General features: G+C 37.8%; 1 protein-coding gene across 1 annotated transcript in view; it reads left to right on the top strand.

Annotated features, from left to right (window-relative positions):
* Positions 1–15453, top strand: part of gabra2b (gamma-aminobutyric acid type A receptor subunit alpha2b) — a 42436-nt gene extending 26983 nt beyond the window's left edge. The window contains exons 8-10 of the mRNA XM_087799515.1: positions 9192–9344; positions 11557–11759; positions 13791–15453. Coding sequence (XP_087655641.1) covers positions 9192–9344; positions 11557–11759; positions 13791–14099 — 665 coding nt within the window. The 3' untranslated portion in view covers positions 14100–15453. The remainder of the gene's footprint in view (positions 1–9191; positions 9345–11556; positions 11760–13790) is intronic.
* The last annotated feature ends 2076 nt before the right edge of the window (positions 15454–17529 follow it).

Below are 17529 nucleotides of genomic sequence, written 5' to 3'. Positions count from 1 at the left end.
TCTGAGTTTGATGGATCTACTGACTCCTTGAAGAAACAACTTAAGACATTCTTATTTGTACAGGCTTTTCCTTGAATTTCTGGGACTCCTGTGTTTGTCTTATGTGTCTTGGCCTTTTACAGCATGTATTTTAGCTGTGTATTGTTTTTGTTTGTTAAACTGTCACCAGTGAGTCCAGCTTCATTCCAACCACAGAGCCAGCCCTCCTGATCAACCTGTCCCACCTGTTGACAGTTCTCTTGGACACATTTCCACCCCAACACACCACAGCATAGAACATGACACTGGCCACCACAGACTGGTAGAACATGCAGAGGAGCTTCTTGCAGATGTTAAATGATCGAAGCCTCCTCAGAAAGTACAGTCTACTCTGCACCTTCTTATATACATGGTCTGTATGGCAGGACCAGTCCAGTTTACTGTCCATCCACACACCGAGGTACTTATAGTTGTCCACTATCTCCACCTCGTCGCCTCTGATGGACACTGGACGTGGCTTTGTCCTGGACCTCCCCAAGTCCAAGACCAGCTCCTTGGTCTTTGAGGTGTTCAGCTGCAAGTGGTTCCTCTCACTCCAGTCCACAAAGTCACTTATCAGACTCCTATACTCGTCTTCGCTGTTGTCCCTGATGCATCCAACAATGGCAGTGTCGTCAGCATACTTCTGGACGAGACTCAGCTCTGAGTTGTAGCAGAAGTCTGAAGTGTATATGGTGAAGAGGAGAGGGGCCAGTACTGTCCCCTGAGGTGCTCCTGTACTGCACACCACAGTGTCAGACTTGATATCCTTCAGCCTGACATACTGTGGTCGATCAGTAAGATAGTCCGTAATCCAGGAGACCAGACCAGGGTCCACATGCATCTTAGTCAGTTTGTCCTGCAGCAGAGTGGGTTGGATAGTGTTGAAGGCACTAGAAAAGTCCAGGAACAGGATTCTCACTGAACCGCTTCCTTTATCCAAGTGGGAGTAGGTCCGATGCAGGAGGTGAAGGATGGCATCTTCCACACCAACTGCTGGCTGGTAGGCAAACTGCAGGGGGTCTTGCGCGTGCTAGACTTGTGGCCTGAGATGTTTGAGGACCAGCCGCTCCAGTGACTTCATCAGCTGCGAAGTCAGTGCCACCGGTCTGTAATCGTTCAGCACACTTGGTCGGAACCTTTTTAGGGACTGGAACGATACAGGAAGTCTTCCACAGAGTTGGTACTTTCCCCAGCCGTAGACTGAGGTTCAAGACATGCTGGAGTGGCTCAGCTAGTTCAGCAGCGCAGGTCTTTAGCAGTCGAGCAGACACCTTATCAGGACCAGCAGCCTTCCCTGGACGAATCCTCCGAAGTACATCCTGTACCTGGAGTGAGGTGAAGCTGGGAAGTGGTTGTGTGGAGCTGAGGGGGGCACAAGAAGGTGGGGCAGGTCCTGAGGCGGGCAGCAGTGAGGGTGAGGTGACCTGCTCAAACCTGTTGAAAAAGTTGTTCAGACCATTTGCCTCCTCCACCGTGTCCACTGCAGTCAGAGAGGCCTTGGTCTTGTGTCCAGTGATGGTTTTAACACCATCCCAGACCTCTCTTATTTCTTCTCGGCTCAGCTTCTCCTCCCACCTCCTCCTGTAGGTGTCCTTTGCCTCCCTCAAGCATCGCTTAACCTCCTGCTGAGCTGATCTCATGGCGTCCCTGTCCCTGCTCCTGAAAGCCACTTTCTTCCTGTTAAGGACATCCTTGACCTCCTCACTCACAGTTGCTATTATTGTCAGAGTAATCTGTGTCTTTTACAAGCAGAAATGTATTTCCATAAAAAAAAAATTGGGACCAAAGCTAACTTTTCTTTTCTTCGTCCAAAAAGACACACTAAATAACATGCAAACATCTCCATACTGCTCATATTCAATACCCCTCTGGTAACGGACTTTTTAAATATAAATAGTTAAATAAGTCTGCATTTTAAGCTTGTTTGTATCATAGGCTAAATGGCCAACATGCTACAAAAAGGAAACAGATATCACACAGGCTACTATTGTCTACACTGGTATGTTGCACAATATTTACTTAGAGGGTTTCCTGTCTGTGTAGCATGATAGCCTTTTAGCTACAGCAAGTATATTCATTTTTTTGTGTTTGTTTTAAAAAATGCCTGTTACAAACAAGCAGTATGGAGATATTTGAATGATTTTAAGTCTGTCTCTTTGGAGAAAGAAAAGTGTGCCCTGGCTGCGACATTCACTTATGCCTTTAACTCCAAAAAGACTGCGATAACTCTGAAAGTTTTCCCACCCCTTGGTTGGACATGAGGTTGAGTAGAAAATGAGTGAAATTCCAATTTTGGGTAAGCTAACCCTTCATTGCTGATAATTAAAAATTAATATTTTGTCAAAGCATGCATTGCAGGACTAGCAGGTTACTGTGACCTACAATTTGTTTTTCATTCTCTTTGAGTTATGTAGGGTGTGTTTTGGTCCTAGTATTTGTATTATAGTCATTTTGTAGAGCAAAGAGGAGTATTTCTTTGCAGCTTAGTTAGTGGACTGTTTACATCAGTTAAGGTTTACCAAATAAATTTAATACAAATCCAACAAGTTGAGTACTGTTTGGCTTTCAAACACATAGCACAGATCAAAATGCCAAACACACCAAAAGTAGATTGAAGTCCATTTAGTTTTGGTCCAAAATCCCTTGTCTCGGGGTCAAGGTAAACGACTTTCTGGTTCAAGAAACACGAATATATATATATATTCATATATATATGAAACACAACTGAAACACAACTGCAGCAGTGCGAAGGACCAAAATAGATAAAAACTCTCTTATTTGTTCCCCTCTCAGCTTCTTCTCCAACCTCCTCCTGTAGGTGTCCTTTGCCTCCCTCAAGCATCGCTTCACCTCCTGCTGTGCTGACCTCATGGCGTCCCTGTCCCTGCTCCTGAAAGCCACCTTCTTCCTGTTAAGGACATCCTTGACCTCCTTTGTTACCCACGGTTTATTATCAGGGTAACAGCGGACAGTCATAGCAGGGGTGACAACATTTAAGCAGAAATTTAAATAATCCGTTAGACAGTGTGTCTGACCCTCCATGTCGTCACCATGAGACTTCAGCAGCACATCCCAGTCTGTGGTGTCAAAGCAGTCTCGGATGATGTCCTCCACAGCTGGTGCCCACTTTCTGATTGTCCTAGTGGTCACATGTATATTGTATACACATACGCCTTACGACAATAGTTGAAGTGGATCCGACAGAAAACAGTGACGGTGTTATTTGGCCAGCAGTCAGAGAGTAAAACAGACTCAGCCACAGTTTTACTGGAGACAATAGTGGGTGAGTGTTGCCATTTTTCTTAATTTATTATACATTTTTTTAAGACCTATTGGTGTGTGACAATACCTGTTGCTTTCTGGAGCAAAACTGAACTGTTTACATATATCATCTTGATTAAAACATCTAGTTCTATTTTTTGGTGTTGTTTTTTCACCAACGCCAGTTGTTCATGGTAACATTGAAATTTAGTTTAATTGTGTTTGAGTCTTATTTTAAGTAATTAGTCTTATTTCGTCCTTTTTTCATCACATGACTATTAGGATACTTAATATATAATACATTTAAATTACTATTTTAAAGTTAAAACATTTTGCAAATGGGGTTTGTACCATTTTCTTATCAAGTTGCTGCAAACAAAAATAATGTCAAAACACAAGAAACCAAACAAATATGTTTTATGTATCTTACCCTATTGGCAGATTTTTTTTTTAATGTATTTCTGTTTTTACAGTTTGTGTTATTTCATCATAAACTGATCAATATGTATATTTATGTGTTTTGTCGTCCAGGGAGGAGGAAGAGACCCAGCTACTAAGAGAACTGGTCCACAATGATTGAGCTATACATTAAAGGACGGAGAACAGTGCCCACAGTCAGAGAGGAATTTCCAGTTTGTCTCCAAGAAGCTTGGGAGGAGACATTCAGGCGAGAGGAGGTTGCCCAAAACAACTTATTGAACCAGGCATTCCCTGGTGTTTTTGAAGACCTGGTCAAGGCTGCAATGGGGCAGAAGAAATAGCTTGTCCCACACCAATTGTAAATAGATGTCTGTAATAATTTTGTATTTTTCTAAATAAATTAGTAATACATTTTAGCATTGTAAACACTGTTTGTTTGGGTGGTTTCATTTCATCTTTCCCTTTACAACAGTTCCATTAAATGTATAAGTAACATCTATATCTTGCACTCTGGGTTTCATGCTTATGTATAATGTTTATCATTCACATTTCAAATATAATCAAACAATTTCCCTGTTTTAGACATTTTCAGCCTGAGGTCAGTTTTTATCTGTATTCATACTGATTTCGGTGCAATCTATTAACAGCTGTAAACACAATTCACCTTTAATCAAAGATATACTACAAATCAATAGAGACGCCTGATCCCTATTTACACATTAACGCTGTAAAGGTTTGATCCAAGGAGAGGACTGTTGTTTTTTTTCTGCCTTGACTCGACCTGACTACAGTATTGCTTTTGAGAAGCTACAACTTTAGATGTCTGCTAAAACAAAAGTGATCAGTTCTCTGAATGAACTTCAGTTCTTTCAGTTCTTCTCACATTTCAAGGAAGAAATACATTATCATCAGAGCAACTTCCTCTTTGCATTGGTAAAGCAAGAAATCGTCACGACCTTGTATTCCGCCCCAGCCCAAATTATGCCCTTTACCCTCTCTTAGAAGTTGAAACACAACGCCATGGCCATATGGTACTAGAAATTGTGATGAAAAATAAGTAAGTTTTACTTACCATCCTGACAGAAAAGAACTATAGTCCAGCCTAGTGGAAAGAAAAGCATGGACAGGCTTCTCAGCAGTGTCTAAGGGAAGGATATGCCTGATCAAACATATGAAAGTGGAAGTATCAATCGATGACATTTGTTTAATGTGTATGAAATAACGAAACAAGTCCTGTTAAAAAAAAAAAAGCCATATGATTTACAGTGGTGATATCCACTGTAAATAGAATGCCTTTACTTAAGATTCTTTCTGGGAAAAGGTCTGCAAGTCCCCTTATGACACCAAAAAAAACAACACTGAAATATTTACTTACCTTTTTTTTAGCCTGGTAGGAATTTCAGTAAAACCATTTTTATGTAAATTATGGCATAAGTGATACAACTTGACCTCAGCTATAATGGTTCTGTCTAGGAGTATAATACGCCTCCGAAAAAACAGTATGATCCAGAAATCAATTTGAGAACTAAAGGTGTCAGAAGTGGATGATTGGAATTCCCCAAAACAACAATGGTTGTACACTTTCAGCAGGAAAACAAGATTATTGTGAGGGGTTTTCTCTTGACTGCTACAAGATGAGAAATATAAAAGCAAGAATGAAAATCATTGTGTCGCTGAGAGACAGCCAATTCTAAATTTTGCCACACAAACTTACTAGCAAGAGAAAAAAAGAGTCGTTTGATAGATAGTTATTGAAGAGCAGCGGTAACAGGGTGGATAATAGTGGTGTAAAGAGTGAAGAGCAGTGTTCTCACATATCCGCTAATGATCTTCAAAGATTATTTTTTTATTTTTTTTATTAATCTGTGGAGCAACTATCGTTTGATTCAGATTAACTTTTCTGCACTTTGTTGAAGATTCTAAAGTGCCATTGAACTTTGTGTCATCTTGTTTTTTATTTGATAGGACACGGTCACTGTGGAAATCCTTTACACTACTAGCTAATATCTATAGGTAGGGGCGGTACAGTACAACATGCTGGTGACGTTAAGTTTATACCGAATTCCAAAAAATAAATGTAATTTTTTTTTCCTTCTCCCAAGACACCTACTCTTCTTTCTTACCTTGATTTCTAGCTAAGTTTAGTTGTTTTCAAGCAGACTGATAACCACATTAGCTCCTTGTCAGTGGTAATTTTAAATTATTCAAAGAATGATTTCAAACATATATCTCTGATATTCCTTACACTTGGTTTTATACATTGTTCTCTATGGAACACCACATTTTCTACTTCCCTGCCTTACACAGGGGCAGCTAGCCCTAGTCTGCCTTCAGTCTAAAACTGTAAAATAGAATAAGTGGTGGGTGGTTAGCAAAACATTGAAGCACCGCTGTGGCGTGAGCTGCTTTATTTTTACATTCCTGATTATGAGTGTTCACTATTTTCACATCTGCTGTCGTTTTGGGGATGTGTAGGCGTGAACATTCAAAATGAGATGAGACATCAGTCGACAGGTTTTTTTCTATTTGGAAGTTAATTTGTCTTTGGTTTTGAAAATGTACCAGCATATTGTACTGTACTATAGCAGCAACCCTAAATGCCTGGCCACGACAGTAACTGCACTTCTATATCAAGGGTCTCCCTTGCTTCTGTTACAGTTCGTGAGTATATTCTTTTATGAACTAAATGCTCCAATGAATGTATGTTTAGTGGTGTATGATTGAAAGGAGGCAAAAAATACCTAGCAGTGACAGTTTTCTCTTGTTTAACTAGTCAGCCTACATCATGGCTGACTTTAAATTAATCATTCATTAGTAGTGTGTCAGTGTTGTGGTGTACTCGCAAACTAGGTCATTTGGCACGTAGGAATGTGCTCAGAGGCTTCGCTGGGGCGAGCATCTTGCATAAGTGCTTGAAAAATTCAAAGCTTTGTTTAAACAATTCTCTTAAATCATCCATACGTCACACACATGCGTTATGTTAAAATTCCTTATCATCATTGCTCCACATTCATGTAGAATTTACATTTCCAGGAGAAAACATGCTTATGGAATATTTATTACTGCCACCATGTAAACATAAGCGGTGACAGCTATGTAGTTATGTACAAATATATTGGTTCACATGGAGAAATATAGACACCAGAGTCTAAATATAAGAATGAGTGTAAATCTGAGAAGTGATGCAGTTTGATTTGTTATGGGGTTTCTGTGTTCCGATGAACCGACCCCTCCCCAGCCTCGTACGTGGTGATGGAATGAAGGACAGACACATGGATGAGTTTAAGAAAAATGCTTGTTTAGTGAATTATGCAAAAGTCAGAGACAAACTTACGTGAACACGGGCGCTAGCAAGCAGAGAGATCTATCGCAGACGTCTTCGAATGCCAGAACGCAAAGATCAGACAAAATGGTGGATCTTTATAGTAGAATATTCAGGTTAACGCCTCTAGTCAAATGTGAATGTAGGATTGGTCAGTGACTCTAAACACTTGATTCTAAAATGTCGCACGTGATCGTAGTGGAAACTTACTGAAGGTTGTTGTTTTCTCAAATCTGTCTCTTCCCAGCGACTTGTGTCCTTCAGTGTGAGTTGTCATTTCCTTACTATTCCTTCATCAAAGAGTATGTAATCATTGGTGTGTTTATTTATCTTCTATGTTTCCAGTGACAGCAGAGATCCTTAGGATGTCCTCTTTAGACGGCTCTGCGTATCAAAATACACGGAATGTGCACTAATTTAACACATCAATTAACTTATTCCTGATCCTGAAAAAAAATGGTGAAATGTGTTATATAATACCTTTGTGGGCCCATAACGCGATTTTTCAAGATAGATTAAATAATTATGATTGCTTGGTTTGATTTAAAAAAGCAAACCTCTGGGGCGATGCAAAATAATTTTTGGATCACTCCAGTTATTTTTCTTTTTACTTTGTGTGATGATTTTATTCACAGCTTCTAGCTTAATCAATAGGTGATATAAGTAAAATATAATTATCCTAGATGTTGTCTTGTGTCCTCCGTGCTGTGGTCCGTGTCTGGGCTGAGATAATTGCAGCAGTTTTCATCTCAGCATATCTGGTTTGAGTGTTGCTTTCCTGTGGTGAAATCAGGGGACAATGTTGAAAAACATGACACAATTTTTAATATTTTAATTCTATAATTATCAGCTTCCTCCCTTTGTCAAGAGATCACAAGCTCATCTTGAGAGGCTTCTGCCTCATGTGCTGGATTTCTATGCCTCCTCCCCACCCCCAACATGGGCATCACCACTGGCATGCAAATTAAATTACAGATCATACAAAGCTCTGTAGGATAGCGAGAGCCTACTCACTACCCACAAATTCCCACCGCCTGAATGTGCCGGGGTGCGTTTCTCTTTTTATGGCCACTATAAAACACAGTACAGCGCTCAGGATTTGACACCCCCTTTCCCCTTTTGCGTTGCTGAAAAGGACTTTCCTCTTGCCAAGTGGCATGTGTGTGTGTTCCAAAGGCTTCACTTCAGAATTGCAGCAAATGGGCTATGTTTCTCTGTTCTGTTGCCATGGGTAACACATCTTCCTCTTCTCATTTCTAATCTTGGCTTCTCTATGAGATATGTTCCATTTGGAAAGTCTGCCTGATACTGCAACAATGGCAGTGACTCAAGGCTTCGTCAGCTATAAGCAATTTACTTACCCTTGCATTTATAGCTTATTTAGTTTAACGTCTTCTTTCAACTGACGTCTGGTACATGGTTTGTCAGATCAACCCATCAATGTTGTCTTTTTTTCCACATAAACAAGCAGCACATTCATCAAGGCAAGCTCAAGTTCTAACTTCTTGTTGAATTATTTTTATAAATTCATGATCACACACATTTAAAAAATGTCTCATATAAGGACAAATAAGTAAAAAGTAGACATTATTATTAGCCGCCATCTACTGTTTGTCTTCCGTACACACGAGTTTTGAAATTTACGACACCAGCATCCAACACTTTATTACTTTCAGCAACTTTGTTTAATAGTATGTATAGTTTAATAGTGACAAAATTAATTAATGTTTGTCAGGTTAAAAGATACTTAAATGTTTTCATTTTAATGTGGCTCGTCCTGTGTTGATAACCTCCAAAAAAAGCTGTGAGTAAAATTTGTATCTAACTTAAAATAAATGAATAAGCAAAATGTGCTGTGGTTATTTTGTTAACTCTGTCTTCTTTGCTAAAACCCTAATTTGAACATAAACGTGAAGAAACAGCTGGCCCTCCACCAAGACGCTGGGAAGAAATAATGTTAAAAATATTTTTTAAATTTGTATATATATTTATGCAATTGATTTATGTACTTTGACAGATACAGATTATTATATTCAACACTCAGAATGGAATATTCAGGGCTGAGACTTCTCACAAGTTCATTTGAAGTTAAACCTTTAGATTGAAAGAGTGGAGCCACAGGAGCTGTCTCAATGCACCTCGCTGACCATGATTTCTGTCTCCACAGGTGAATACACAGTAATGACAGCTCATTTCCATCTGAAGAGGAAGATCGGCTACTTTGTTATCCAGACTTACCTCCCGTGCATCATGACTGTCATCCTCTCCCAAGTGTCTTTCTGGTTGAACAGAGAATCCGTGCCGGCCAGGACTGTGTTCGGTAAACGCCTTTGTTTCTAATTCATATCCAATTCCAGGATATTTTTATCTCGCTCCAAAATGTCAGCTTTGTAAGACATCACCAATATCAGCGTGGGGGAGGATAAGTCTGCTGTGTGATGAAAAATAGAAGGAATACAAAGCCATATCGCCATGGGTTAATTAGGTCTGTTCCTGTAAGCCAAAAGGAATCGATCACAGAGTCTCAGAATTGATAAGCTAGAAGGACAACTTACCGAGAAATCAAAAATAGTCAGTAGGACTACTCAATGGTCTCCAATTTAGAAATAACTGATTTATACTAGTTAGATTTTTTTTGTCCTTCTCTTAAAGAAAAAAATGTATACCCCCACCCCCACGCAAAAGTAAGCAATGACGATAATAATATATAATAACAATATAATATATAATTAAGCCCATTTTATAAGTGACTGGTTCATTTATTGCCTATCTAAAGTAAACAAAAAACATGCATATTTACATAGCTATCATTAGATCATCTCAGAAGCTAACTGTGTGAGTGCGCCAAACTTGGCAGTCTTAAAACTACTTTTAAACATACAGAAGGTGGCTGTGGACATTTATAGGCTGATTTCTAAAAGAATTGCATAGTGAGTATATAGAGTGTGAGCAAGATTATGGCCAAAAGCAGAACCATGTGAATCATTAAAGCTAACCTGCAAGTGGACAAGAGGTGGATAATATGAACATATCTTTTTTTCTTTCTGATAGATAGAGAAACCTTAAAGTAGTTCCTTTTGGATTTTCTAATTACAGCAACTTTCAAAGCCTGTGGAACATTAACTTGATGTTATTGACAAGTTCTTTATGTCAAGTAGGGATGGGCTAAGTAAGGGGAACACTTAAGCAACCACGTGGGAATAGAATCTAAGAAGAGGAGGAAATAATAGAAGGCAATTGCCAAGGATTAGCAAGAGAACTCAATCTAGGTATTAACAATGCTTAGTCTCTTTCTCCAGTGAAGATGCATTTTTTTGTAGGAAAAAAATTATAAGAAATAAGTGCTTCTGAGATGTAAAGTTCATAGAAATATTTAAAATATTAAATGTAAAACAACTGAGAAATTTAAGAAATTATAAAAATCGAAATACAATTTATACAGGTTAGTTACTCGTGGTGTCATGGTGTTGTGTTATCTTTAATCGCTCTTCGAGCAAAACAAGAACTCAGTAACAAACTAAAATATTTTACTTTAACTTTTAAGATTAAACATAAGTCACTTGTCTGGTGATATGTCCTGCTTATTGTGTGTTGTGCAAGTCCCTTTGAGCTCATTGCAAGCAACCTGATTTACCATGCTAATAAAGAATTCAAATTGTATTTAAAAAAAAATAGATGTAGGGCAATCAAACTGAGAGATAAATCTTACATAAAAAATGGGAAAAAAAACAGGGAGTACATCTTAGACTTCGAAGGTAATCTTATTTTAATTCCGGTAAACAAAATGTACTTTACAATGTTACCAATGCTAACTTTGGGTTCATTTGTTATTTGATTAACGTATAACCTCGTCGATCAACAAAGAAGTCCATTTGAAGTCTCGTTCATACGCAACCTTCATTATTATTGTATATTTTCAGCCTATGAGTGCTGTAAATAGGGATCACCTACATTGTGCCCACCCACTTACAATGTATGATTTAATGTTTCCTATCAGTGAAATTATTGACAATTATTGTAAATAGTAAATTGACATATTATATTCAGCATTAATAAAACATTAAAAAGCAACCTTTGTTACATTGGAAAGCAGTATCAAACTTGTAGTCGTTCATTCAGTGCGCTCAGTGTAGCCAGCAGTATAAAAAAACGGTATGTTACTCCTTATGTAAAAAACAAAACAAAAACACACTTCACTCTTTTGAATTAATCTCGTGGCTCATCGGTCCCTGACTCAAGACAAAAACCTTACGTCCTTACTTGGTAGTGCCCATTTCCATTGCTCATGCCTCACACTTGAAAACAGTTCAGTGAGCACTGGAAGTCATATTACATAAAACCAAAGGGAAATATCAGCCTGGAAAGCAGAGTTGGAATTGATAGGTCACTGAGGTCACTTAATGGTATTAATAGAATAGCAATTATATAAGAGAAACAAACTGTTAAAGACTTTATTATCAAGTATATCCAGCCTAAATAGGATGTTTTTGAGCTGAAATTGCATATCATTAATTCAAATGTTCTGTTTTTAGGTGTGACCACCGTCCTGACCATGACCACCTTGAGTATAAGTGCAAGGAACTCTCTACCTAAAGTAGCATATGCCACCGCCATGGATTGGTTCATTGCCGTCTGCTACGCCTTTGTCTTCTCGGCCTTAATTGAGTTTGCCACAGTTAACTACTTCACCAAGCGCGGCTGGGCCTGGGATGGGAAGAGTGTCGTGATTGAAAAGGTGATGAGGGAGATCAGAAAGTTTTGTTGTTTTTGATGCAAGAAAAGTGTTTGGGACAAGGCTATTGCTGCAGCAATACCGCAAGAGAGTCAGTCCAGCCTGATGTTAACGTGTTAAAGGAACCTCTGACACTGATTCATACAGTGTAAACGTGGTAGGACAGGTCAAAGAAAGCTCTTAAATATTCTTAAAAAAAACTTTAGCCTTGGTGCCATCCTATTTCTACTGGGGGCTCCTATACTCGCTACCCTGAAAAAATATCGCTTGACCCGCCTCCGTTTGGAAATCGAAAAAATTTGTCCCAACTGTGGACGAAGCGCTGACTGGTCCCTGCTATCTCCGCCTCATCATCAGGGCTTCACATTGTCATCAACATGGCCAACATGGAAGCCAATGCTAGCGATACTTGTAGCTTGATCGAACAGGCGATTTTTGTCTGTTCTTGCTGATTTAGAATGAGTTTCAGAGCTGAAACGTGCGCAACATGAGGAACTGAAAGCTTTTCCTACCAGGAAAGACATTCTCGCCCTCGCTAATGATTTCTAATCCCAACACGACAACAAGGTCGGTGAATAATAAGGCGATCTGATTGGAACTGGCCTTCATTACCTGATTTTGAATTCCAAAAGTGGGTCAAGCGATCCCAGAGTATTTTATAGGGTAGTGAGTGTAGGAGCCCCTGGTAAAAATAGGATGGCACCCAGGCTAATAAAACTTCTGTTGTAAACGTTTAGGTGACAAACACACTTCCTAAAAAGCTACACTAGATGGTACCAGAAATAGATTTAATTTAAAAGGAGATTACCTAGACATAGTTTTTTAAGGGGCTATTGGGGCAGCTACCTCATCAAATTTTTTTTGGTCTGTCTCTTAGACAGAATAAGAAACTCATCTCAGATGCTACTGTTTTTTTATGTGTAGGCGAACAAGCTATAATCTCATGAATCTCTGTCTTCTCAGGCTGATCCTTGTTACTACATTCAACAATTGTTTTTCGGCTACATGATGCTGCTGCTGTCGACCCCCTGAACTTTTGAAAATTGGGTCCTGAGTGGGAACTTTTGAAATGTATTTAATGTCCAAATCATAGCAGATTTAACTCAAGACGCAGTTTAAATAACTCTATATAAAAAAAATCAGGTCCAAGTTAACCACAATGAAATATCTAACATCAAAACTTATATTGAATATTTATTTCATGTTTTAAAAATCATCATAGCAGGATGCAGTTGTAAAGAAACATTGGGTTCCCAACTTAACACATAATGGTTATATTTTTATGCATTGACCTGAATGCTCAACTGTCCATATCTAATATACAGCACGTAAAATAGGAGAAATTGCAAAACATGTGTTCATTGAACTTTAACTTTGTTGGTATTTTTTGGGTCTTTAAATTAAAAGGCTTAATAAAAAAACATAAGAACACCCAAAGCAGAAATGTTAAAGAACATTATTCAGCATTTGTTTTTAGCTTGCAACTGCTTTCTTACCAACCAAATCACCAAGACTATTGTTATTGAATTTAAACAAATGGTCACTCGTCAGTGCCGGCTTTGTTGCCGTGTAAACAATTGGAAATTGTGTTGGTGCTGAGAAGCAGGTGCATGCCATGTAGGCAGGCATCGCTATGCACATGCACTGTACTTAAACTGGCAGAAAAACATCCTTGTCATAACTTTTATTTTTCAATATAAATGCAAAAGAATACACTGTTACTCGACGGTCAGATGTAGTTACTACATCACAAGATTAACATAATTCATTTTGCTTGAGGCAATGAGCTGTTTAGACACGACTTCAAGTGCTGTGAATCTTTGTGCATCAAGTCATGTTTGGCAGTGTCATTAAGTTAATGGCCTAAAACTTTTGCTTTTGTGTTCAAGCGTTTTAATTAATAGGCAGCAATTGTGTTGTGCCAGATTATTATTATTATTTTTTTTTACCAAAAAGGTAAACTACAGTACAACTGGACTGGTGATGGTAGAAGTGGTCAATGTGTTTTGTATTCACCATTTTTTGTATCTACAGAAGAAGGAGAGAGCTTCAATCATCAAGAAGAACAATGCCTATGCTGTAGCTGTCGCCAACTACACTCCCAACATTACAAAGGACTCTGGCACGCTGCCCACAATCGCCAAAGATGGAGCTTTGGATCCTAACAAACCAAAAGGTGATGGCAAAACCCCAGACAGCAAGAAGACGTTCAACAGCGTTAGCAAAATCGACAGGATGTCAAGGGTTTTGTTTCCGGTTCTCTTTGGCTCGTTCAACTTAGTCTACTGGGCCACCTACTTAAACAGAGAACCTGTTATAAAGGACATGGTCCCCTGCACCTAGAGCCCACCTTTTGATGTTCTGGTCTGGGGACCTACAGATGAACCAAATACCTCCAGCTGTGTACACATCCGTTTTCAGAGTGAACTCCTAGACTGGTCCTCTATCTCCACCTGTTTTATATACCTTCCACAGCACTTTTGAAAAGTTGTACTTTTGTAAATGTGTCTGTATATTTATATCGATGGTTTCATGTTGATATCTTTGTGTTACTTATTCAACTAAAGTTCTTATTTACTTAAAGGTTTGTTTCTAAATATGTGACCACTATACATAACTCAAACAACGAAACACTCAGACACATAGTTTATTTATTACATATAATTTACGTGTAAATGTTTGGAATTTGATAGACTGGAATAGATCATTTACTATATCTTGAAGGAATTTCACATTTGAGGCAAATTGTTCTTTTTTTTCCTCGTAGCAATTTTAACTGGCCTATTTTCTCCATCCAAGCCAATGCAAAAATACTGTTGAACTATATTGTTACTGTGAACGAGAGCTTTGATGACATGTAGTTGTTTGTGTGGGGCCTGACAACATTTTAAATATCAAGTCATCAAAAAATGTTGACTCATTTAAACTTGTCCAGCATAATTTCTCTTGTAAAATAAATTCCAAGTTGGATTTTTAATGATTTAAAAAAAAATAAAAGTTACAATGAAAACCTTAGTAAAAAATATTGTTCATATGAAAGAAAACTGGCATTGTGCTCTTATCTCCTGTTATCATCCGTTTGAAAACGCCTATTCGAAGAATAAAGACTTAAACTCGTACAAAAACACAGAACAAAATGTGTATTTTCATATAACAAAAACAAAAAAAAATGTTTTCCTAATATAAAATATTCTGAACTTCCACAAAAAAAAAGTCTATGTTGTGTTTACAACACGGGCAATAGTTTCTGATTCTGATTCTCATATTGGGTGTCATGATTGGAGATAAGATCCATGATTTGGAGCAGAAGTGAAACTTTGATCTTGGAACTCTTTATTACCCCAGAAGAGCTCAACTTGGCCTTAAATGCAGATCAAGAGTAGAAGAATTTAATTATTTTTTTTTACTGGCCAGCTAAACTAGCTTAACAGCCAGAAGCACAAGCACGCTTAAGTGACGAACAAAACCACAAAAAGCACCTACATGTATCTCCCCACATTATTATTATACCGGTACTTTTTTATCTTAACCTCATATTATGTCCCAGGAGCCTCTGCTGGACACCCATGTGTTATCAAGATGTTATTTATTTATATATATATATATATATATATATATATATATATATATATATATATATTTGAGCTATTTAGTTACAAATGCTAAACCAAATGTTGCATGAAGTAGCTCATTTGCTTTCTTTCTTTTGATTAATATCTTTATTTATATTTTCTTCCCATACCAGTTTTTAAACATATTCTTGTATTTATTTTTATCACAACTTCATGTAAAAAGAAAACAACTAAAAACATTAAAGCTAAAATGATTGTTCACAAGGTTGATGCTTGATTTTCGGTGCACATGCACTTTCTAATAAAAACACATATCATCTCTAACATATTGAGTCTTATAAGTGCTGTGACAACATGTTGAATTGGGTCAACTGTTGTGGTAGAGATGTGGTGTTAGAGTTTTTGTTCTTTATTATTCTTTATATTTATGTTTTGTTTATTTTGATGTTAGTAAGTACTGTATATTTGAGAAAACTACAGTATTTGTCAATAACAGGTGGCCACTTTTCTTCAGCGGCTGCCCCTTCGACTTAACCTTGGGTAGGTGGTGGAACATGGAACTTTGTCATTTAGTCGGTAAAAATACGTCGGAATAAGGTGAAACATGATTTCAATTAAGAAAAAAAACAACACATTTTCAATCCAAGGCAACAGAAAGGTTTATAACCAAGCAACAAAGTTTGACCATATCCAACACGTTATATTGATTGATCCTGAGGGATCAATAAAGTTTTACCTTACCTAACCTTATATTGAGGGAAGCTTCTAGAATGAATAGTGATTAAAGGTTCCACCATAGAGCAACTTAATACTCTGCAAGTGATGTGATTAATTAACATAGAATCATGGTTTAGTAGATGATCACTTTCCACTACTGACTGTTATTTATCACTCTTAGGAATCACGAGTGTCCATAAGTAGGTCCATACCAAGCACATAACACTCCATTTGTTTTGTTATGTTATAGAGTGTTACTCTATATTGTGTAAATTGAGAGCTGAGCTAGCCAGAAAAGCAACCAAGGAGCAAATACTTTGTTTCGGAAATATCTAAGACGACACGAAGAAGTGTTTGTTGTGCAAAGGAGTCAACTGGAAAAAGGCTGCATTAAGTCAGTGGGGCACTGGCCTATCTTTTGCCCACCTTAAATAACTTTTAAGGATATCAGAGGAGAAGGATACATCCTACAATCAGTGCAGTGCTAATTTCATTGTCCTAAATCACAAACTGTTTGCTGTCCAAGGGCTCTTGCAGACAGGCACTATAATATTATTTTCAATGGTTGCTAGATGGCACTCTACTAATTCTATGAAACCTTTCAAACTGTATCATGATGCTGCATCAGCTGCCTCATTAGGCATTATTAAAACATCACTACAAAGCATCGTGGATGTGCATTTCTTCATCAGTTGAAATTCATTGTGAGATTGTTAAATAATTAATTAAAATGACTAAAATGTGTAGATTTGTGTTTACAATGACATTTAAACATATCATTAAATTTGGGGCACCTCAGATAACTGTTATTTTAAATGTTCATTCATTCATTTACTATCTTTAGGGTGGTGTCATTATATTCTTTGCAGCCTTTGGAGATTGGAACCACGAGGGAAAGTAACACGTCAGAGGGTGCCAACACCATCATCCTGAACCATCATGATGAGTGTTGGTTCAAAGCCCTGTGGCACTGCGCGGTGATGCAAGGACTTGATAGAATTCTTTTTGCATGGTCTCATTTCTCTATCACCATGGTGCCGTGAGTGAACTCCTCGTCAAACAGCTGACCTTATTCATCAACTAATCAAGTGTCACATGAAATGTGCTAGACACCATTGCATGGGAATGTCACAAATACATTTATATCATTCTTGTTTTGACTTGGAAGGAAAAATAAAATGACAATTTGCAGTTTAATTATTATGATCTGCAAATGTGTCATAAATGATCATCTTGGATACAATATCAATGTGTATATATCACTGAAATAACAAAAGTGTGTGCTCGTTGTGTGTTCTTTCAAACAAAGGAAACATAACCTACCTCTGAGTACATTTCGTTGTCATAGCAACTGGCATCCATTTTTATACCTAATCCGCCATCTCTTCGATTTCCGGTTTAAACCTGCAAGGATTACGGACAGATTAAAATTGTAACAAATTTCGTCTTGCTTTATTATAATATTATTTTATTTATTCTGTAAC

This window comes from Callionymus lyra, chromosome 9 (assembly GCF_982586985.1).
Source record: "Callionymus lyra chromosome 9, fCalLyr1.hap1.1, whole genome shotgun sequence".
NCBI lineage: Eukaryota > Metazoa > Chordata > Actinopteri > Syngnathiformes > Callionymidae > Callionymus > Callionymus lyra.
The sequence above is the reverse complement of the archived record's forward strand: the minus strand, read 5'-3'. Positions and strand labels throughout refer to the sequence as shown.